This window comes from Engystomops pustulosus, chromosome 1, assembly GCF_040894005.1.
Source record: "Engystomops pustulosus chromosome 1, aEngPut4.maternal, whole genome shotgun sequence".
NCBI lineage: Eukaryota > Metazoa > Chordata > Amphibia > Anura > Leptodactylidae > Engystomops > Engystomops pustulosus.
In genome coordinates, this window is record NC_092411.1 from 51190209 (window position 1) to 51214767 (window position 24559).

Here is a 24559-nt window from a genome sequence, read left to right on the forward strand (position 1 = left end):
AAGTCCATTTTACACGGACCAAGCACAGTCATGGAAGATGGAAGACTCTCCAAAAGTGACATCTTTCCATCTGGGAGATAAATGCTGTCTGCATTACAGTGACAACTCATATAATACAGGAAAACAACATAATACAATAAAACAGCTATTGAACCTTTCTGTGGCCAGGAAATTTGATCTTACATAGCATTACACATGCAGCGGAACCAAATGGACTATAATATAAGTCAATTGAGGTACATAAGTTGCTGCTATTATCCAAAGGACAATTTATTTTTTTATTCATAGCTTACACTTTAAAATACTACTGTGTGTGGTTATTTAAAAAAAAAAAATTGGAAAAGCCCATTAGAGTGTTACAAAACCTGGAAGCATACATAGAAACCCCCTTGGAAGGTCACTCACAGCTCCAGTAACAGCTCCCAGTCTCTGGTGCTTCTGGTCATTGGAAGTGCTTACATTTTAATATAACTGCTCAGCCAATTGCTTGTCTCAATGGTCACATGTCATCTATTTAGACTGCTGAGGCTGAGAATCACCTGCATGTTCAAGCGCAGAGTACAAGTGCTAAACTTTTCTAATGGGACCAAAAACATTGGAAACTGGGTGCATTCGAAACTGGACGCCATGGTGAGAGTTAAGGATCATTTTTTTCATTTCGTTATCCAAACCTGCCCACTTAAAGGGTTTTTCAAAAAAATCTGAAAATCAGTTTTAGATGCCTACATTGAAAGAGGAATATGGTGCAGAAAAGAAGGCTGTATGTATAACTAGAAACAAAGTATAATTTCTAAATTTATAGGCTTTCTTATTACTGTATCATTTCAAGCTGTCAAGGTTGGTCCTGACACATACACTTTTGCTGTATATTTCAGCTTTGACTAAGAACAATTTTAACTCCCTTATAATTTGGTTTCCTGACAAGTATTTCAATAGCTTGCTAAGATTGCTGCTGCTCATTGAGTGCTTTATATTGGTTTTATTTTTCTATCATTCACCCTTTACATTGTAAAAGCGAGATAATTTACGAGAAAAGCCAGAAAAGAAAATATACTGTACATATTGCTTTTGTGATGTCTTTTCCTATTCTTTTCTATGTATATTTATAATGGCAGCTTTAAAATCAATGCTCTTTTGTTGCCTTGCTGAATTAAAAGGGATAAAAACGGCATAAAAAAAGAACATGGCCTTTCAGGTTTCATAGAACTAATGGGCGTCAAAGCAGCATTAGCCACAAAGCCTGCACCTAGGAGTTTTATGTCAATTCCTAGACAGTACAATCCATAGTGAAATTTAGCACTTTCTATATTTACCAAATGTGCCAGGAAGTTTGCTTTATTCTGCAAAAGTGTATTAGCGTTCATAGCATAGCCTTAAGGGACCGAATACAGAGATATGCTGACACTTTGAAAGCGTGCATGTATTTTACACACAGATGGAGCCGGTAATGTAAACAGACTGATGAACTTAATGTGGTTCAATGGGAAAATGTGTGGTTCACTTATAGAAATTCTAACAAAGAACTCACACTTCATCTACGTAACACTGCCGATGAGTGATAAGTAGCAGCTACTTATGTTGATCCATTCCCAGACAGTAGCTTATATGTACGCTCTTTGTTTCTCCTTTTCTGCGGTCTGTAGTGAAAGGGTTAAGGCCATCAGGTCTTCAATACTTGACATGGAAATGTGTTTCTGGCTTTTCCACTAATTGAGTTTTACACTCTGTACAGTATCATGAACCATTACTGTTTTTAGTAGTTTTCCTTTTCCCCAACGTTGAACATCTACAAGTTCATTTTGTGAGTCTTGTCCTCCTCCCCGAGCTGCCTTTCTTCTCACTGTAACGCATGCATACTTTGGTCTTGGCTATGGAATGCAACTCCCAGGGAACAATAGAGGCCTTTCACCACACCAGAGTCTGGCCCTATAAAGGGTTCAGATCCGACACAGTCAATATTTACAGCAATGTGGAGTCAATGGCTCGAAGACGACTTCTAAACTTCAAATTACGCAGATTATTATCATTATACTAAACGGACCAGACGCTGGTTATCAACTAGGTCAGGCTCATCTAATATAGGGTATCCTGCTATAAAAGGGTTAACTGAAGTCATAGCTACTGTATACATCTGTATACACTAGTATTGTAGGGCATTAGATTTCTCTCTAAAAATATTCGAAGAAAATGATGACTATGTGATCACAACTGACGTGTGGTTATATAGAGATCACATCTGCTCAATAAAATCATGAAATCAGCATTATATTATCTTACAACCGCTGCCGTTCATTGTCAGTCTGAATTTACATATAGAACTGCTCTAGGCCATAGAATATGCGACACTCCCAACCCCTCATTAGGAGGTAACAATTTATGATGCAGAGCTCAAATGTTACAGTAAAATTATTTAGGGTGCACTGCGTTTGCCATTCTATGTCTGAGCCTGTTGGTCCACTCCAAAAAATACAGATCTGCTTGTGTGACTGGTTTGACAGGTTACCCCACCTGCATAAACCCAAACACAACTCTACCCATATTCAAGCAGCTGTCAATCACCTTTCTATGCAGAAGCTTGTAAATTGTGCTTTATAGGCTTAGAAAGCTTCCGCTATTCAGCTGGTTGAGGGTGACTCTTCCACAAAGAATAGTAATAGCAAAACCCCTTTGATATGTAGCTGAAGCTTACAACTGCTGATGCTAAAGTACTATGGCTATGGGTATATACATGACCTGTAGGGATATACCTGTCGCTCATATTCCATCTTACTATAGCAAATATACATGCCATATGCATGTTTGCTTTTCACTTTGACTGATAGGGAATGTCTTCATATCTGTCCCTACTACTACTGGTACGGCAATATTTTGTGGCTCTTACAACTCAGATGTTGAGCCAGGTTTTATCATTTCCATTGATTAACTCCAAAAGAATGCAAATTGTGCCACTTAAGGAGATATACTTTATATACTCTTTCTGAACTACAGTGAAGGATGCAAGCTACCATTCAATGCTGCAACAGCACAATTGTCACTGTCCCAGAACCACTAATGAGACTTATATCTGGAAACTTTTTTAGTTAATAAACATAGTCTGGGGCTGAGAATGGCAGATTTAGGATGCCAGCAGCATATTTGTAACCTTTTGACACATTCAACAACCAACTTTATGGGGCTCATTTACTAAAGGTCAGCGGACCGCGATTCTGTCGGGTTTCCCGAATATTTCCTTTCGGCACTGAATTGCCCCGGGTTTTTGGCGCAAGCGATCAGATTGTGGAGCATCGGCGCTGGCTTGCATACGACAGAAATCGGGGGGCGTGCCGTCGGACAACCTGACAGATTTGGACATACCGCAGAATTTAAAAACAAAATTGTGTCGCAAGATCAGCACTCACATACACCTGGAAGAAGATGGTGAACTCCGGCGAATCTCATTGGGGGAAGCGACACATGCAGGAAATTGGACACACAACCTTAGTGAATCGCGGCAGACCCGAATCCTCATCGGACAGCGCACCACAGGATCGCGACAGGACCGGCTAAGTAAATCTGCGCCTATGTGTATTGGATGCCCAAACCTTTCTCATTTGGGGTATTAGAAATAGTAATCAGCCAATTCCCTCTGCTTAGTAAAAGATTTACCAATTCAATAATGTATAATTTTCTGATTGTCTTGGTCCTGGGGGTGGGACCCCCAAAGGTTAGAAAACAGGGGTGAATGTAGCCGCAGGTTGGACATGCTAAATGCTGCATTCACTGTCGGTGGCACTGTTGGAAGTACTGTGCTGAGCTATAAGATGTTTAGAGAGGAAGTCACATGAGAGAACCCTTTAAGAACATAACCATATACACACAAATTGGCAGGTATGCTCTGCAGTCAGACACCCCTAGAGACAGCTTATCGACAAGAGAGCAAAAGCGCTGAGAAATTTGAAATCCAACTGCCCGATCCTTCTTTTCCATGATGGCAAATGTTGGGAACCCCCCATACAGTTAGTTGGTTGGCTGACCCACCTTGTAAATGTATATGTTTGATAAATATTGATCTAATTGGTATTAATGGAAGGAAAATGTAAGTTACACTGGTAAAAGAAGATGGGGGAACGAAAAACTTTAAAAATGCAAAGATAGAAAAGGTCATCTCAGGACAGACTAAGGCCAGTCATGTTTTCCTTCGTTCTTATTTTTTCTACATATATTGCACTATACAGAACTCTTATATCTGATGCAGCCTGTGATCTGGCAGACAAAGGGTGGCCCACCACCGAAAGGATTTGCCACGCTTCTTTTATTGTTTCCAGACCGTATTATGCTAATGACTCGAGTCAGTAGCATCACTAACAATACCCATCAATAATATCAGCACAATAGACTACTGTACATTACGCAGACCAAAAGTCTAAACCTATAAAACAACTTCAGACTGATACCATCAAAGGACTTCAAACAAAAGAACCTGTTTGGCTGCTGCGCTTCTCCAAGCCATTTCCATGTGAAAGCCACAGTTCCCTAAAAATTCCTGCAGACATGTACCAACACCTTTTCATGGCTTCCTACTGCCATTGCTTAAAAGGTAGGAAATTATACCTTAGACATTAAGCATGTCAGAACATCCTAAAAATGATAGCTGCTGTCAATTTGCAAGTGAAAGGTCAGACGGTACGCTATTTAAAGCGCACGGGAAAGTTTTCAGTGGAGGTTATTATGGCGCATGTATAATACACAACAGGTAAGCATTTAACAATATTAGGTGTTTGGAGAGGAATAAACAGAGACGGGTGGGGAAGCAGACAGAGATTCTTCCCGTCATCTACAGCAGATAAAAAAGGCAGTTGCAGAAGATTAGTGCAATTGAACCATAGATTAAAGAGCAAACATGGTTCTGACAGTGATGGGATTCCTGGGAGTAGGAGCTGATGCCCTGACGTTACCTGCCTGTCAGTAAGAGCCGTCAAAGTGCTGTATCACTAGAAAAACTCACTGACAAAAAAAATACCAATTCTCTGCTAGACCTCGCTACATTATCCTGTCACCCATTCATCACTGCTTCCTGTACACTTAAAAGTGGATTTTCGTGAAGTTGGATACCGGAGAAAATTGAACTAATGGGATAGATTCAGCGTTTTTTATGGATACACCGCCCGCTTTTGAATTCTGCTGCTCAGGCGCAAAAATATTTGCATATGTAAATGAGCCGGTTATTTCCTCCGGGACTGACCACAGGGCAGTCATTACCACATTGAGACAAATACTATTATTCCATTAATGCCGTAATGATTACATTTATGTCTCGAGTCGACAAATACACCGTAAGAGAGGAACAAGATATAATTCCGTAGACCAAAACATTTAATTACCCTACAGCTACAAGGAAATATTTTTTTTTCCGCAAGTTGCTTCTAATATCCATAATGAAGGTGTAGGTTAGGAGAAGTTACGTTTTAATTAATAGTTTGACTAATAGGACTCTAAATGAGCTTTGTGGAAGATGCTCTGAATTTCACTGCTGTATAACACAGACTAATGTGTGTGCGTGCATACCTGACAGGGATCTGGTCCATTGGCCATACATTCTATGATGGCTCGTGTAATAGGAGTCATACCTCTAAGTATCCTTTTATTCACTGCTGAGCTGAAATACAACACGGTGGGGAAGATGTATTGTGCCTTGTGTGACCGTTTTTTGGTACATACCATGTAATTTGCAACTTTTTGGTAATTTTGCTTCACGGGTAGCAGGGAACAAGGTGGACCAGGTCAGTGATTTCAATTGTGGCATGCAGGTGTCTCGCCGGAATCAGAAGGAGCAGGATCGGTACTAGGAGAGGCAGGGCCCCATAGCAGGCTTCTGAATGGCGCCGCCTCCCCCTCAGAAAATATACATATACTAACACATGGCAGGAATTACAGATGAAAGATCCATAGTCTTGTCATTCTGCTGTCCTCTCTCTCTTCCCCCCGACTCTTTTTTATTTAAGCTGCCATTTCATGCCGTGTACGGTGGAAGATGTGACCGGTAATATACATATTATGCTGTACAATGTATAGCATAATATGTATATAATGGTGCACATACTCCATTCGTTAGTGTGTTAGATAAGATGCCGGGGTCCCCCTGACACTGTGGGCCCCATAGCAGCTGCTATTGCTACTACCCCTGTAGTTACGCACCTGAGTAGGAGGCCAAAAAATCTTAGTCATTCTGCCCACGCTCCAAAACATACTATTAGCTTGTTTAGATTGTGAGCCCCATGGGGACAGGGACCAATTTGTCATGCTTTGTGCAGCTCTGCGTAATCTGTAGGTGCTGTATAAATAAATAATTATTATTCTTATTGCGCCCAAACAGTAAACTATGAATGGTACAAGTCTTATTACATCAGTCTCAATGGGGCACATTTACTTACCCGGTCCCTCAGTTCCCAAAAGTGCATTGTATGACGACAATGCACTGTACCGCCATTCACTAAGATCGTGCGCACGATATCCTGCATCTGTCGCTTCCCCGCTCAATTCACCTTCTTCTTCCTGGTGTATGTAAGTGCATTGGTTGCGACACAATTTTAATCTTAAATCCCACGCTCAGTCCGAATCAGTCGGATCGTGCAACTGCCCACCCCCCAATTTCTGTCGGATGAAAGCCGTCGATCACGTGCGACACAAACCCCTGCTAAATCCCTGTCCCAGCGGTGCAAAACCATGAACAGTCCGACGGAAATTCGTTCCGCGGGACCTTAGTAAATAAGCCCCAATATGTTTTTCTAAAATCTGCTATTTTATAGAGGTATCCAATAGGTTCTTAAAATTAGAAAAAATTAAAGAATAATATTTTCTAATACAGAAGACTATGGGTTATATATGCCCCTATATGGCTATACATCAGGGGCATCCATCAGGTACTGTACATGTTATGTGTCAACTGATCTTCCCAACTTATACCCTACAGACACACTAGGAATAGACCCTAGCCATAACAACTTGTATTTCCTATTGATAACTTGCAATATTTAAAGTAAACAAACAAATCAATGAAACCATCTATTATCTGCCATAGGGTATCCCATGAGAATTGTATACGGTAGCCAGGTGCCACAAGCAGCTATTAAATCCCTCTCTTCAATTTCCTTCTGTAATAAAAGATGATTCAATCTCTTGCTTTCAAACATAAACCAAAACCTTTTTTAATTATAACACATCAAAATTTATTTTACATACAGCTCTCTTTCCCTTGGGGTAATTCTGGTTTATAGTAAAAAAAAAAAAAAAAAAACTAATTACTCAGTATACAAAGACGTAGCATCATGTCTTTGTCTCTTCAGTTTGGTACAGTAGGGCTGAGTAAATCGTATTCCTGTCTTCTACATAGAGGACAGGCATCCAGTGATTGATGAAAAATATAGTCCTGTAAAAGACAATCAAAGGGTTTATTCCTCATCCGCTCCCCTCTCCCATGTCAGAGATGTACTAATATGACATATATGAAGGTAAATGAACATATTCACAAGTGCAGAATACTTCCAGCACGTACAATATTCACGCTTATCTCCTGTGGATTTGCACCTACTCTGAAGAGATTGAATTTAATATCCCTTTTACTTTTCTCCGAACGTCACAACAAAAAAGGAAATTCAAATCTTGGAAATAGTGATTATGTGATGTATGAACAGCTGGGTGACAAAGGAAGATATCGGCACGCAGGCAAATGATAGTGCTCTCCCTGTAATTGTTTAAGCAAAGCAATTGAGAACGAATATGTATAGACTAATGCTGTTCAGAAGATGTATACATATCAGAATTACCCTGTCATTTAAGTGCAATCAAAGTAGTCAATGAGCTGATTCTACAGTAAGAAATATATTCATAGTCATTTCCATGTATTGCTATAACATTGGCCCAAGTGGAGATGTGTTTATTCCTGACTACTAGGAAAGATGTGAGTGTATTCAATGTTTTCTACTTTGGAATAGATTGATGCGTTTCTATATTAGCTCTATCCTCTTATCCTAGATTGTAACAACATGGACCAGGATGGCGGAGTCTTACAATGTATGATCCGAGAGAATATTTTCATTATAAGGTTATTTCTTATAGTTGTCCTTGAGTTTCTGGAAGGCAAATTGTATGGTAAGCTCCACTGCAGAAAGACGGATCTCAAGAATTACAGGAATTGCTTTGTTACAATTGTTGTATTGTGTAAATAAATGGACAATGGTCTTAAAAAAAAATGGCCTTGTTATTTTGTAGTGATAACTGAAGGTCAAACACGTTGCTATTCCATATAACCCTGGATGGTACAAAGCATTAATAAGGCAACTGAAGCAGTTAGGCTGCGCCTCTTTATACCTCTGATATCAAATGTTCTGTTGGATTTATATGGAATGGATGCCACTTAATGGATCTTTTTCTCCTAGAAAAATTAGGGCTGATGTATAAATCTGGCACTTTGTAATCTAGTGGTGAATGACATAGCAGAATTACTAAGAGGTTGTGAAATCTTGGTGAATTAGGTACAGCACTCACACACCAAGGGGGTTATTTATCACACTTTTTTGGCGTAAAAAAAAGTCTCAAAGTAGTCACATTGAGGGATTTTGAGACTTTTCACAGCTAAAAAGTCTCACAAGACTAGATACACCTCTTCATTAATCTGGCCTATACACAGTACTTCTGCTAGTGCAACATCGTGCAAAGCCAGATTCATGACTTGAGACTTTTGCAAAAAGTCTCTTAAAAAGTCTCATAGTCACTCCAGTCCCCTGTTGGTCTGATGCTTTTTTATGCATTTTGAGACTTTTTTGGGACTTTTCTTAGACCATAAGAACATTTATTAAAGGGCCAAAGTCACTTTAATGAATCTGATGGGCAGTGGGGCTCCAAAATTAGACATGGAACTGTCCCAAGTAGCTAGTCTAATGACAAATAACCTCCCTAGTCCGGCCGAGCATAGATTTCAGTTTTCTGCCACAGGTCATAGTAAATTTTTTGGCTGAGACATGCCTGCCCATACCCACCTTATTCCATCCATCTACGCTTTCTTGCAGGGCAGCGTGTGCGGTGGAAAAAAAAACAAAAAGCTGAAATTCTCAGGCCGAAGAAACTGGCACACAATGCATGCTACATTGGCCACACTGTTTCTAGGGGAGAATATATACATAATGTGATGCACTAAAGATGCGCCATATGGAGGCAAGGAAAGAGTCTACTGCACCATCTGGCGTAGAAGCACTGAAATCATTGCAATTTTTTGCGATTATCCTCATGGCTTCACCACCTCGATGTCATGTGAGTGTGGAGGGGGCATGAAGGGGCCCAGCATACTGTCTTAAAAAGTGCGAACATTCACCACTGAATGTTCACAGATTTTTATGCAAAACTATAGCAGGTCGGATCTGGTGTGGTTTTGTCCAGCAGCGCGTCACGGCTGGCAGATGCATCATGAGATTTTAGTATCATGATGTATCCACTTTGGTGGAGGGGGGGCAGGGCGTTATCATACGTCAGTGTATGATTAATCTCCTCCTATATCTGTTCATAAACATGGATGCTTCCGCTCCTTTGTTTTATCACTATGGTATAGTCCTAATCACCTTAATTCGTATTGATCAAAACTTTGACCTCATATTTTATAAAACAAAGTTACCCATTCAGTAGGTAGGATTACCATCAAATTAGTAATAACCACCACATTTATGTGTGATATACTTTTGATTGTAAGCCCCATTACCTTTCATTCATTGGCAAGGAACTGGTTAATGAATTAGCTGTAATTCATTTCTTGAATGGCCTGTACTTTTAAGTGCCGCTTAGATATTTATTAAATAAAACTTTGCTATGGCTTGTGTTATCAATTAAAAAGAGTGACAAATTGGCACAAAGCAACCATTTCCGGACCATAGAAGAGCGAATGGTCCTCTAATGACCTCAGCTGGGATCGCTCCAATGTCAGGGATGATTCTCTACCTAACAATGGGAAGATTTTATTCTGTCGTCAGGTATTACAAATGCTGGCACACACTGACTGATCAATAAAATTATATTAGATACATCCAGTGCTCCAAACACAGAGTGCTAATGAAACTCATCTGTGTGTCTGCCTCCAAACACCCATTCACTTATTGTTAATCACTATCAGTGCTCGGAGAAGTAGTCAAATGCAAAATGAAGGCATTGGAAATCATTGCAAGCTTTGATAACATGCGGCTTATTGGGTATTAGTTAAATTCTCACCAACGTTATCCAATCTGCAATAATGTTTTCACTCTTATGTAAATTTTGAAGGTAATAAATTGAAGTATTACTATTCTCAATGAGATATAATACTATCCTATGGATCAAAGGCTTATCCCTGATATAATGTATCTCTATATAATTACATGATGAGCGGGAAGTATATGCTTGTGTGTTCAATAATTGTCTTTCACTGAAGTGTTCCTGTCCTACTGGTCTGATGTGTGAAGCACACCAGAAATGGTGCCTTAGTTCTTAATCATAGGAATGGGAGCTGAGCTGAGCTTTGGACAAGGTATCTGTATGGTGGAAACCCCCATTAATATAGAGCTACCTATATAAGTCAACTTTCTTTATCAACATTGGCTCTAGTTCTGGAGAACAGGAAAGTTACAATGCAAATACTTAAAGGTATAATTGTAGATATAGAAGACAGATAATGAGAAAGCTGATGGCTGAACCCATTCAATAAATTCAGGCGAAACTCTCATTTTGCCTATAGCTATTCCCCCCATCACCCCATTCACATGCATGGCTTCTAAAGGCGTAGGAAGCTACCAAGAACTCCAGAAGTTGTTTATTCACCCTGAGCATCCACATCTCCCTTAATATTGCCATTCGGGAAGGGTTAAATCAACTTCATACACTTCATATTGTACCTAGGCCAACTCTGAGGTCCATCTAATGTCTATATTGTGATAGATCGTCTACAACATTGAATTGACCTGTTAATAATAGTAATAATAATAAGTAAATGATAAATTTTGCTCATTTTCAAAGTGTTTTGTAATACTTTGTAGGGTTTCCATATCGTGACTCATTGTCGCCATGAGACCGGACAAACATGACCCTATCATACGTAAATCACAACTGTACCCACTGCTGCCTATTAACACTTCATGACTAAGTCTGGCACAGCAGAGTGTGTAATTACTTTCATTGTTCCCCAAGCAGACATAGTACATCTCTCATATTCCTTTGTTAGCCTGGCGGTGGTAGAACTTAAAATATAAAACCAGCAAAGTAATTATGAACATTGCGACCATAATGGAAAATGTCCGTGAAAAGAGGTGCGGATATGAATATTCGGTACTTGTTACAATTATATTACTTATTCAGACCATTGTCTTCCAGAACACCCCAATACATGTGTATGTGTTACAGATTTGCTATGGCTCCCATCACACAAAGGACATCCGTGTGCTGACAATGTGCACTAATAGGTCAGTTAGCATTCATTGCTGGGTGCTAATTAACTACAAGGCAATGAAACCTTTAAGTATTGCTAAATTAGCACTCAACTGGATGAAACGAAAATTGACTGGCTGCTTCTGAGAGGCGGCCACTACCTCCGAGTATTCCATTCCTCTTAACAAAAATTGAACAACAGAGCAAAGTCATCAATATGCTGAAGTACATTTTTACTAGTAGCAAAACTGGCACTCCATTCTAGATAAAGTAATTTAAAAGCAAATAATTTTCGCAGACATGGATGCTTTCTTTTATCTGTACTTTGTTAAGAAATACAATGTCATAAAATCCAGGTGGTGTGCTTTATATTGAATATTCTCTCTTTGTTAGAGTTTTATTCCAGGGATTATACAGAAGACAGAAGAATAAAAGAAATCTAATCTTGTAAATATTGTACCAACCTTAACTGAGAAATGAAATACACTCATAACTCTGCGAAGGATCCAAAGAAATATTGATATAATTTATTAATCTCTCTTAATCGGATGTCACTGTGGACAGCACTTTGGCTCGGTAGGTAGCACTGTAGCCTTGCAGCAATGTGGTCGAGAGTTGAAGTCTTATTATTGCACATGAAGATTGCATAGGATTCCTACTTTCTCTTGAATCTTATATAAGAGTCCATATAATCGGTGTCCTTTGAGTGCAAAATAAGTTTGGGGGGGTAAGTACATTTTGGCTGAGCATTTTGGAAAATACAGTATTGGCTAAAATACATAATTTGGCACCTTAACTAGACTGATTTTATGGACCATCTACATTCTGTACACAAAAACAAATCTAAAAAGTCCTGTAAATATAGGAACATATTTAGACCTTATTAGGTTTGTCTTAGTCAAACAAAAATTACAGTTATTTTGTTCAATTTTGTGCCTTGCAAAATGCATATGGTTCATATTTGGGCCTGTCAACTTTATAAAAGTAAATAGCAATGAGCGAGTATTTACCAGTGCCATATGTTTTCCGCCCACATCTTTACCAATAAGTTTAATTGTTGAATAAAATAAGACAATTACTTGTAATAATTGACTAAAGGTGAAGCATCATTTGGTTACGCACAAAGCAGACCCCAGTTTTACAGATTATAAGTAATTTTCTGCCCAAATGAAATGAGTTATGTTGGGTGGTTGAAAAACGCAGTAACTATTTTGGAAGCGTCTAATTGTGTCTCAAGCTCTAAAACCGGACTGTAAGCTCTAATATCAGATTGTTACAGAAGTTTTGTAACAATGAAAAATGTAGGTTCTGCTTCGATATTTCAAAAAGTTACTTTTTTTTGACAACTCATTTGACTCTTAGACTCTTTGGACAGTAGTTTTGATTTCATTATCAATCTCTGGTTCTGTTCGGCCTTGAGGTTGATTAATTATTATGAATCATATAATTATTTTAATGCCAACACAGGTATAGTCAATAAAAACTCAGAACGGTGACCTGTTAAGGTATTATCCAATACATTTCAGACTGAGCATTTGCAAAAGCCACTGTAGATTGTGATGTCAGCTAAGAGAGCAGAGGCCTCCCGGGAATCATTTAATTAGTTTTATTTTTTTTTTACAGTATTTCAAATAAAATATCCCAGAGAGGCTGTCAGTGCTGACATTGGTTCTGTCAGTGAGGTGCCTTTTTGCCTGATTAATTAGTAATAAAGAGACACACTTTTTGGCAGCTCTTATTTCTTCACAATTTTCCCAGAACAGCAGGGAATACTTTGGGGAGCGACAAAAACACTATTAGCATTTCAGCACTAAGGAGTAATAAATATATTTTTTGCCTTTACAATCAATAGTAGCCGCTGGAAGAATTATGGAAGAGTCCGAAACAGTACTGTCACCGGTTTTATTAATCAATACCTATCGGGTTGGCCCGCCATCTTGTCTCTAGTCTTTCCAAAGTCTAATAAAATACTCTAAGACATGATCTAACACAAATTTCTACCGATATAATTTTTCCTATGGACTATTTGCACCAAAAATTATATATATATATATATATATATACACACACACATATCTTAAAGGGCAAATACCAATGCCATCCATCATATATAAACAAAGCACGTAACCCACATGAACATATGAGCACATACAAAAAAAAAGTTTGGGGACATGATTATACCTCTTTCCCAATTTTAATTGTAAGACAATCATGCACGCGTATCTTAATGCCAGCTTTATGGCGGGAAGAACTTTTCACGCAGCATTGCTAGCGGGCCGAAGGATTTCGTAAATCCGCACTATTAAACCAAGAAAGATCATCAGAGCGCAATTTTAAATACAATAATGAATATTGCACAAACAAAATTTACATACCATAATGAGCGCTTAGGGACAATATTGTAGCCATTGTAGCCAGACTGGCCACGCACCCTAATATATTACACATGAAGAAGGGGAGAATACATGAATAAATAGGCTGCAGGGATATAGAAGGTTGCAATTATCACAGGTTTACCTAATGCCCAGATTTTAAGCCAAGCATGCATAGTCATGGTGTTAATTCGACATGTGGAAATTTTACAAGGGAGCCATTAATTTGTGGGTGTGGGGTATTATTTTTGGAGTCACCGATCAATTTGTATTGCATACATTAGTATGTAGGAAACAAAAAATATTATAATGAAAAATCATCCCCGACAAAATCAGAAAATGGGAAAAATTTCGGAATCGGCTCTACAGAAGGAATACAATGGGTGTAGCCACATATAATCTAGTGCACTTGATATTGTTTAGCTTAGATTGTAATAAGTGTAGTTAGTCATTTTGAAAACCTATAATTGTTTTCCATTTGGCTATAAATTTTATATTTGTATATATGTTCTACTAGTATAATTATTATATCTATAAAATTATATCTAAAAAGAGGAAAAAATCAAGTTGATCCATTTATTAAAAGGCTTTACACAGCATCATTTAATGGATCCAGACTATATGTATATCATGCAGAAGAAAAAGGTTTGCCAAAATAAATAAATTCTTTAAAAAGTTGAAAAAAAAAAATCACCAATATAGAAGCTGAATTTCATAAACTCTCTCTAACTACATTGATTAGGCCATTCTATCTATGGCAATATATGGCAGCTTTCCATTGCTATACTCTATCATGTACTGTGTTCATCTGCTGCTATGCAGTGGGATCAACTTTAACTAATACACAGCATCGTGCACAATGATATTCCTAATAATTACTGCATAATAATTCTAAAGCTATAATTAAAATACAACCATATTCCAAACCCCCCACGTGGTGCAATTCAATAATCTAATGCTAAATTATGCAAACCTTCATAAAAATAAATAAAGCCAAGTGTAAGCCTTGCACAATGCTGTGCTCCTCTAACAAAAAAATGCTTTTCATTTACTTTTTCTATTTGCTCCATTTTTCGAGGAGAGAGCAAGGAACTAGCGGCAATTATGGCTTTGACAGACACTAATAACTTACAGGACAGTTGGAAATAGAAACCTCAAGAGCACTTTGCTACGTGAGTAGACAAAGGAAGATTTTTCATATTTCTTTTTTGTTCACACAATTAAACTGAAAAAAAAAAATATTATCCGAACAACTAAATTCCATATCTCTGGGACATCTGCCCGATACAGCTGCCAATTCAACATTGAAGCTGAAATGTACATGTATCTATATAGATAGATACATATAAAACTATGTGTAAGTGGAAGATTCATTAATATTGATGGATATTTTTATTCCCATGACTGTAATACACATATTGCACTGATGAGATTATGTGTTTGGGCAACTAGTGACTGATATCATTGGCACTCAATACTGGGAAGCGAAGATCCAACTGCTAGATGTTGCCTAACTACTCCTGGCACACAATACTATGGCACAGAGTCTTATAACGATTTCCGAATTTAATATGTTCTTCCAAGATAATGGAAGTTACAAAACCTCGTACTTCCAACTTTTTGTTGTAGGCATATAAAAGTCAAGTAGTTGACGGGACAGAAAATTGTAGACATATGTATATACGTATATATACATATCCAAAATATCATAGAAAAACCCACTTAAAAAAGACATTTCACACACACACACACATAGCAGAGCTGAGTTTGTCACCTGCAGTAGATCTGGGTCTGTATTTCAGCACAGCCCTTTCTGCTATGTCTGTGCTATCTGGGATTTCCTTTTGGACTTACAGTGTTTACAAGCAGTGAAGCCCCAAAGAGTTAAGTAAATCAGCTCTGCTGCATTTAGATATCCACTTTGTTATAGGTCCATGCACATAATCTTGGGAAATGAAAGTTTACATAATAAATTACTTTTGTTTGGCACCTCTATAAATATTTAGTGCAGGGATTGAATAACATATGGCACTTATATGGAAGTCAAGCCACTTCTCCTTTGTATGTAAAATATGGTAGTTTTGTACCATGGAATGTGTTGTATAAGACTTAACTTTGATGAAAATGCCTCAAAACAAAATATATTTGATTGATTCCTTAGAATCAACAGTGCAAAATGTAAAATTTGGGCTGTGAGAAGGTACATGGTCATTAGCTGTAGACATATGTCTTTCCAGTCAATACAATAATCACATATTTAGCTGTAACTGTACCTGACCTCTAAAGTAAAATCTATTTCACTTATCCTTCAATCTAAGCATCCAGGGAATGAACTTCAGATCAGATTTCATACAATTTATGTATATTTTTTATCAAATAATGAATGTGAGTTGCCACCTCGCTCCCTTCCTGTGTTGTCGGGAAGATTTGTGAAACATAATCTCCAAAATTTCAGACCGGGGATCACATATTATTCTGTTTTAATAAGGAAGGAAATAATTGGTGGGAATAACTACTATAAAACCTTCAAACATGCATTAACAATCTCGCTTGGAATACACTACCATTTTTACATTGCCAAAAAATAGGTTTCAATTTATTCGGATTGCAAATGAGAAGGATTTCCAGAGTAGAATACATTATTTTGTTACTAGAGCTGGCGTGCCCTACGAGGATCTCTCCTGCCTTCAGTCCTATTAATCTGGCAGACATTCTCCATTTATGGAGCTCCTAAGACAACTAGCGGCCATCTTTAAAAAATATCCAGGGAAGCCATTTTGTGCTTACAGCACAATGAAATCCCATACTAATGACGTTCGCATATGTAGGGCAAATTCTTGCTATATTCCTAGCTAGAAATAATCATTTATACAAACGAAGTAACAAAGATGAGTTTGGCATTCGGCAATTTATCTCAATATTGTTGACTTGGTTTTGACTATGGTTTTTATGTGAGACTAAGTCTAATTGCTCGAATGCCAAATTGAGCTCTGCTACATTTCGACACTTTGAATAACATATTATTTCCTCTTGACTATACCCTGTAGTCATTTTAAACAGTATATAAAGCCAAATTTTGTGTTTACATATTCCCAGCCCACCTGAAGTATGAAGAAAAAGTGTCTTAGAAAATTAATTATAACGGAGCTTTAAAGAGCCATAGAGATTTCCAGTAGGGGAGTGTTTACAGCATTATATGCCCAGTAAGGTATCATTAAGTAACAGGAAATAATTACATGTATAGAGATATTTAACCACTGGAACTCAACCTATATATTCAATTAAATACAGAAGGTAAAATAATAATCCCAAACAATATGATCAATAGCACTCAAAATCAAATAAGATCTGCGGCGTTCCTTAAGATTATCCCGGGCACCTTATTAAAAAAAGACTTAAAAAGTTAATGCTCATATCATAAAAATGAAGATTAGGCGTCACCTTCACCATTTCATGTCACCTTAAAACCTCAATTTGTAGAGTTTGTCACTTAATTATAAAAGGCATATTTCACAGTGCAGACAGTGAGCGAGTTCATGTCCAAGCTTCCTGTTTTTGCTATAAAGTTTTAGTGTCTTGAGTTATTTTCTTCACATTCGGCATATATACTGCCTTAGCAGTGCTGCCCTAGAATGGGTCATGGGTTTTCCATACCTCCAAGGCAAGCAGTGCTCAACTCGGGACACATCAGCTATTTATTGGCATAATTAAAATTAGTATACACATTTTATGCTTTCATTACTCGGCCATGTCGTATAATTTTACATATGTACCCGGACAGTATAAACTAAAAAGCTGTTAATTGACTCAAAAACTTAATTTCTATAAGTTTGCATATATATAAAAAAAAGGAAACGGAGATGACTAACCGTGAGCCTAAACAAGCGGATTCCTAATTTTAGTATCTGCGGCGATAAAGTGCAAGTTCTTCCAAAAATGTTTTGAGGGTGGAATTGTTTTTTCCTTCCGAGTCGGAGTGATTGAGAGAGCAAAACCTCTGGAAGTACACATGTGTGATTGTCTATGGAGGTTCTAGAAACGTAACAAGCCAACTTTCCTTAAGCACTAATTGTATTCATTCATTTTCTCAGCCCAGCATGGAGCTGGTAGATTGCTGGGTCCATAGCAACAGGGGACAGAAAGAAAGGCTCATCTTTATCTGTCCCTCTACAACAGGAAACGGGGCCACTGGGTGGAATGTAGTGCTTTCATTACGGGCATTTGCAAAAGATTAAATGGGAAGAATTACAGGAGGGTAATTTACCCTTAACTAGGTGCCCTTCCTTCAAAGGATGAGGTCTGTAAAACTACTGTTGATTGCATGGGATTCACAAGGGGAAAATACAAGTCTGCTACAGGAACCCATTTGAAATAACCAAGGTATTCTTTCAGAGCTATAACAGGCTAGAGTAACACTATTAAAGCCAGCAAGCTGCATGTAATGAACTTCTGAGAACACTACTGCTACACTTTTAATCATGAAAAATTTATTGGGCTGGAGGTCTCTTTGTCCCTCAAATTGAAATTGCCAAATCAAAAACCCCTCTGGAAATTGGAAGCAGGAACCAATGTATCAAGAATGCGACTATTTATTTTAACTTGCTGCCCTCCAAAGATTTCCAAATCTTGAAAACAAGCCCAGAGCAAGTATAAACCTGGTTCTGCAGTATCGAGAGACAGACTTAGAAGAATTTAGCTGAAACAAAGCTATTTCAATATCCAGCCATGCAAGGAGTAGTAATCAAACTGCTCAGTATTCTAGCAGCTGACTGTAAGAAGAACTAAGGGACTGAAATCAGAATACTTTCCTGCACATGCGTAACAAGTTACTACATCAGTTTGGCCACATTATGATCAGAGCAACAGAAAGGTAATTATCCACACAATAACTCCCGTAGCGATGCACTATGAGGGCGACGTAAGGTGTTTTAAAGTATGAAGTGAAAGTCGTGACCTTGGGAAGTGACCTTTCCTTGACTAGAAATGACACAGCCAGGAAAATAAACAATATTGCCTGATTTCTATAATAATATATAGAAGAAATAACAAGAGTGGACTCTGTAGAATGTCACATGATGAGGCATTCGACAAGTAACCCAACTTAATAGCAACCTATGGTAAGTCTTAAATAGTGTTGTCAGCCTAGGTAATAATTTAGCACTGGTAGTGCCTCAGCACATAACGACTATTGCAGAAACCTGGAGGAGATTGTTAGAGAAAGCACGTAGATTCAACTGAAAAAAAAAAAAAAACTAGGTTACGAGGTTACTAGAGGACTTAAACATACTCACTCAAGCACGGAACAAAAATAATCTTTCTTTGCTGGTGTCAGGCTCGTGAGACAAATGCTATGGCTTTTGCATATTGCTAATTGACAAGCCTGACTTATATTAATGATTTGTTATGGATGCAATATTTCACATTTCCAGGCAGACACATTTTGGACCAGAGACTTTTAATTATTATAGCAGCTTTTTGGCAAAAAGTCAAAAAAGTTCATTACTGCTTCTTCAAACACATTTTCTGCATAGGAAGGATGTTGAAATGAAAATCGACTTAGAGAATTCATCAGGTTGTTAATATAAGTTATAATAGCTGCCAGAACTTACAGTACCTTGAAGTAGCCGTGTATTACTCAGGATTATATTTCCAGTAAAAAAAATCATTTAAAACTTCAGGAATACCAGGAGCGGGATATTTCATTAAAGTCGTATTTTTTGCATTGTACTTTTTTTTGTCTGTGGGAAGTTGGTGGGGGGGGGGGGGGGGGGGCATCAATGCTTAAAAACTTAAGCTTGACTATATATCACATAAATCCTGGCAGTCACAGTAGTGTTCCCTTGTTCAGACTTTCACTAGCACTCCTGTTTTATTACATGGGGTTGTGTCTACAAAGCAAAGCCACTACACTCATTAATTTGTATCTTGACGTTACAGAACAAAAGAAATGTTCTTATCAGTTGTTTGCATGTTTTACAGTGCAATTAATGAACTCTGAAAGGCATTTAATAAGATCCAGATTCTGGCTGGCATTTCCCAAGGAAAATGAAAGCACATTTTGGCCTTGCTTTTAAATTTAGCGAGAGAATCCTGTCTGACGTACCCCAGCTTATCCACTACTTTCACTTAGCACTCACCCCATGAGAGATCCCCCATTAATAACATGCCAGGTGTTAAGTAGCTATGGATCAGGTCCGATCCTTAATCGGGAGAAATATTTTAAGACTTAGGCCTTATTTATTTATGTTTTGATTTAGTTTAGTCCTTGAAACACTTTGAAAGTTCCAGTAGGACAACCTAAACACACTTGTTATATGGAGCTTGAATTATAATGTTACCTTACACCCTACAATTTTGCATTACATGTGCCATAAATAAGTGGGGGAACCCCGTTATCTAAAAAATGGTAACTTTAAAGTTGCTTTTCTTTCAGCTGTTGCTGGCTCCTTGGTATCAACTGCAAACACTGTTAACTTGGAGATTATTCCACAGCTCCCTCTTGAGCAAGAGACTTTTCTGCAGGCTATTCTGATCTATTAAAAAACATGACCTGTGACAAAAATCAATGTACTAATCTCAAACTAAACAGCAGTATCACAGGCACATAACGTAGATAACCCTCGATAAAATGTCCTCCTCAGCCTGGCTGAAAGGTAAAAGGAGGATTTGGTTCAACATCTGTTTTAACAAGACAAGAATATAGAAGCCAGGTGACTTTGTCAAACATATGGTCACCATTTATAAAAAAAAGGAATGTAATTTTATGCTGGTGCAGCAAGGCGGGTAAGAAGAAGAAAAAAAAAACTTAATAAAACAATAAAAACTGCTGCCTCCAGCACCGGTGCCTATAACTCAACAAAGTTATTGCTTGGTCCTCTCCATAAAACTTTTATTCAAGTTTATTTTACAATACCTTGTACTAAAGCGTAACGCTAATGCACTTTTAATCACATTGATGGGTATTATTTCCGGCCTAATTTGCCCTGGCGTTTGAAATGTATTCCTATTCTCGTATTTCATTGAACTAATCATCTTTAACCAAAGCAGCTGCACTTTAGGGCACACATTTAGCTAAAAAAAAAAAAAAAAAAAAGAAAGAAAAAAGACCCCCAACTTCCAGGGGGAAAAAACACATGTTTATGTAGAGTTAATTAGTAGCCGATCGGATGACTGAGATATTTTTGCTTCAAAGCGTCATTATGTTTCAGAAAAATGTACTTTCTTCATGGGGGAGGCAGGATCCGAAAGGAATGAAAACACTAGTGGAGTTTGACAGATCAATATGAGTTTCTTCAATTAAGCCTGGTTATATTGCTCCACTGTCACTGAGACAACTGGTGGGGGAGGACAAGGGACTGAAAACTTTCCCCAAACTGTCTGCAAGTCAATAATTGACCAGAGCAACTGCTACTTGAAACTTTTTGGGAAAAAGAATTCTCTAGGTTAAGAAGAATGAAATTGAAATCCCAGGTCTGGAAAGTTGTAGTAAGTTTTACTAGCGCACATGGACATGACCTGTGTAAATCTGTCTGCTGTATGATTATACAAAGTAAGTAGAAGATGGGAGCGGAGATGAAAGCAGACACAATCTACAGCAGGTTTTATGTAGTTAGACATAACGGTATGCCTGGTGAGTCACTGCTAATGCCTACATATTCCCTTATTGATTCCAAGACAATAATAAGGGAACTGTCTCATAGCACCAAACATAGAATTTCTATATACTATTCAGGGGGTTTGTATTGTACAGGATAATAGCTTCTTCATTAACGCAAGAATATAAGGAAATGAGAATGAAATAAAATACAATATTAAAACTGACAAGTTGTTCCGTATAGGCATTCCAGCAGAATATGTTACCTAGTGCAGTACTTAGATCAATGCAGCCTACACAGTGCTGTAGCCGGATTTGGACAGCATGTGTTTAGTACAAAGCAGCATCTCAATGCTCGACCTCCCCCCCTCCTTACCTGGGGTTGGTGCTGTTCCAGTACACCGCATAGCGATCAGCCACCACCTTGGAGCCAGGATCCTGGCTGCAAACACACATCCAGAGTAGCAGAGACAGAAGCGTCAACATCTCCACGTGCAACATCACTCCCGGCCAAAAAGAGGGGGCGCGAGAGGAGCGAATACAGACGAATTAGAGGAGCGGAGCAGTAGAGGGCTCCGGTGGTGCAGGAATAGCTCTGCTGCTTTTCTTGGAGTTAATAGGAAAGGTTGTATGAATGTGTCAGGGACACTGCTGCAGCAATGGGAGAGACAGCCTGGCTCAGGGAGGTGCTGGAGGCCGTAAGGCTGCTGTGGCTGCTACAGAGAGCAGGAGTAGCAGGGCGGTGCACATTCACACCGAGCTCCCTGCACATACAGCAGGGCAAAGAAACAAGGGACACATTCCCAAGGGGGCACCTCAGGCGCACTACGGTCCAGATGCCAAGCCCTCCTGCCAAACTAAAGAAAAAGTAGGAGGCAATTCACAGCCTTATAGACGGGTAGCTCAACTGGTTCCTCTGCAGTCCAGAAGATAAATGCCTTTGGTAGAAAGTTACTACCTAGAAATGCAAGGACTTGTGGACTTGTGTTTGTGGCACTTGCTGGATAAAAGACTTGTACAATGTCAAGGAGAAAGAAATAGGCTTTAGGTAAAGGGTCTTTGCTGACGCACAACTCACACCCAGGATACCAAGTACAAGAGCTTCTCTGTATTGGAATAAAATCAAGCAATTGCCATCTCCAAAGCTACTACTGTAAAGAAGATGCGCTGCAGTCTGTCTGAAGACTCTGTGTCTTTGGGGGTACTTTATGTATCCTCACCCCCCGCCTCTGTCCTTGTCCTTTCTTTCAGCAGGGTGATGCTTGAGAGGTAAGAAGAAATCGAACAAATCCTAGAAGCCGTGTGATGTCTTACATCCAAACTCAATGCAACGGATGCAAATCAAATTGTTTTATACTTGGGAGGGAAAAATATAAGAAAAAACAACAAACTCCTGGAAATGCATCCAAGTCTTCTGCATAAAACAGCCACATACATAAAGATGAGGTCCAGATATTGCCCTAGGCATCAACAGGAGGGAAAAAGTCACTCTGGTATTTTTTTTTGTGTGTGTGTCCAGTCCCCAGGAGATCAACTTGCAAGAGCAGGAAACAGTTTGAAATAAATAAAATGAGCCACGATATCCAACATCAGACACATGAAAAGCCGTCTTCTACATCAGCCTCGCAGGGACTGCAGCTGCTCCCATGCTTGAGGAAGGAACACAGGAAGGCAAAAAGGAAGAAAAAAACTTATTATACATCAGCAATGAGGGGACGGCTAGGCATCGGAGCAAAGGGTTAAAAGACAGGCAAGAGGAAAAAAAATTGTAGGATGGAGTAAAATCCCCTCCAAAAAGTCCCACCCCTCATAAAGCCAAAGACTCACTGCTTATAGATGTTGTTGCATGGAGCAGGCACCGGGCGAGTGCATTTCAATCTGTGCAGTCCTATGTATACAGACGCCGCGTATATATAGATCTATATAGAAAAGGTGGGTGCTGACACCCGCAGCGGGTGTGCAGGTACGAGCACTAATCTTGCAGATGATGTATTCATGAGAGGCTTACACAGCCGCCGGGTGATCATGTGAGATCTCATGCACTTTACTAGGCACAAGAGGGGGGGTGCACAGAGCCCAGAGCAGCCACTCAAGGCAAGGGCTGCTGTTTGCTTAGACATTTCCACAGTCTCTCTCTCTCTCTTTTTTTCCTCACTGCACCATGATTGGTGTGCAACATGAGAAACAGGCGGGGCCTAGCAGCCAACAAAAAAATGGCCCCACCTTCCCCAAAGCCGGACTAATTGAATTACACTGAAATCTGGATGCTTAACAGGCACTACTGAAACAGGCAAAATGCAGCCAGGGAAGTGCAGCCTCTGGCACCGCAGCTTAACCCTTACACAGCCGCAGTCTGCACCAGCACCCGCCGCTGGGAACATTTAAGCATTTAACCTGCAGGGCAGCGGCAGCAGATGTACAGCGCACACATGTTGCATTGTTCATATCAGGCGGGCACGCTGTGTACCACCTACTCACACACTGCCCATGGCATCCTCATTACATGTTACACAATCATTCGACAACACAATCCACACAAACATGACAATAGCAATGTAGTAGGTGAAATACAATGACATGAGGTAAATGTACATGGAATAGAGGGATAGATAAAGGCGTGTGGATAACATAGATAGATTAGGCATTGGGAGTAACCCGAAAGTTATCCTTCATCGGTTTCATTCATCAAAGGACATCACAAACCGATAAGAGACATATGGAAGGAAATATCTGCAGCTACATAGATACATAGAAAGATTTTGTAGAAGCTGCAACTTCCTTTTATTTAAATAGACAAATAGAGATCACTGAATAGATACATCTGATAGATGGATAGAGAGGAAATGTGGATAGATAGACAAATAAATAGGAAGATGATAAATAGATAGATAGATAGATAGATAGATAGATAGATAGATAAACCAATACATAAATACAATAGGTAGATAGAGCTGATAAACTGATTAATAAACTAATATTGTTGCTAATATATAGATAGAAAGATACATATTATAGATAGATAGATAGATAGATAGATAGATAGATAGATAGATAAAAATCAATAGATATAGACAAAGAGGAAGACAGATAGATGAAAATTGATAATGTAGATAGATAATAGAGAGACAGACAGACAGATGAAGAAATAGATAGATAGATAGATAGATAGATAGAT

At 38.7% G+C, this 24559-nt stretch overlaps 1 protein-coding gene across 3 annotated transcripts in view; it reads right to left on the bottom strand.

The window, feature by feature from the left end:
- EFNA5 (ephrin A5) overlaps nt 1–23507 on the bottom strand; it is a 293981-nt gene extending 270474 nt beyond the window's left edge. Inside the window, exons 1-2 of one of the 3 annotated variants that reach the window (XM_072140382.1) lie at nt 23212–23507; nt 21761–23033 (exon numbers count right to left, since the gene is read on the bottom strand). In XM_072140382.1, coding sequence (XP_071996483.1) covers nt 21761–21885 — 125 coding nt within the window. In that variant the 5' untranslated portion in view covers nt 21886–23033; nt 23212–23507. The remainder of the gene's footprint in view (nt 1–21760; nt 23034–23211) is intronic. The other 2 variants (XM_072140397.1, XM_072140388.1) reach the window with 2 other exon arrangements.
- Nucleotides 23508–24559: the final 1052 nt, after the last annotated feature.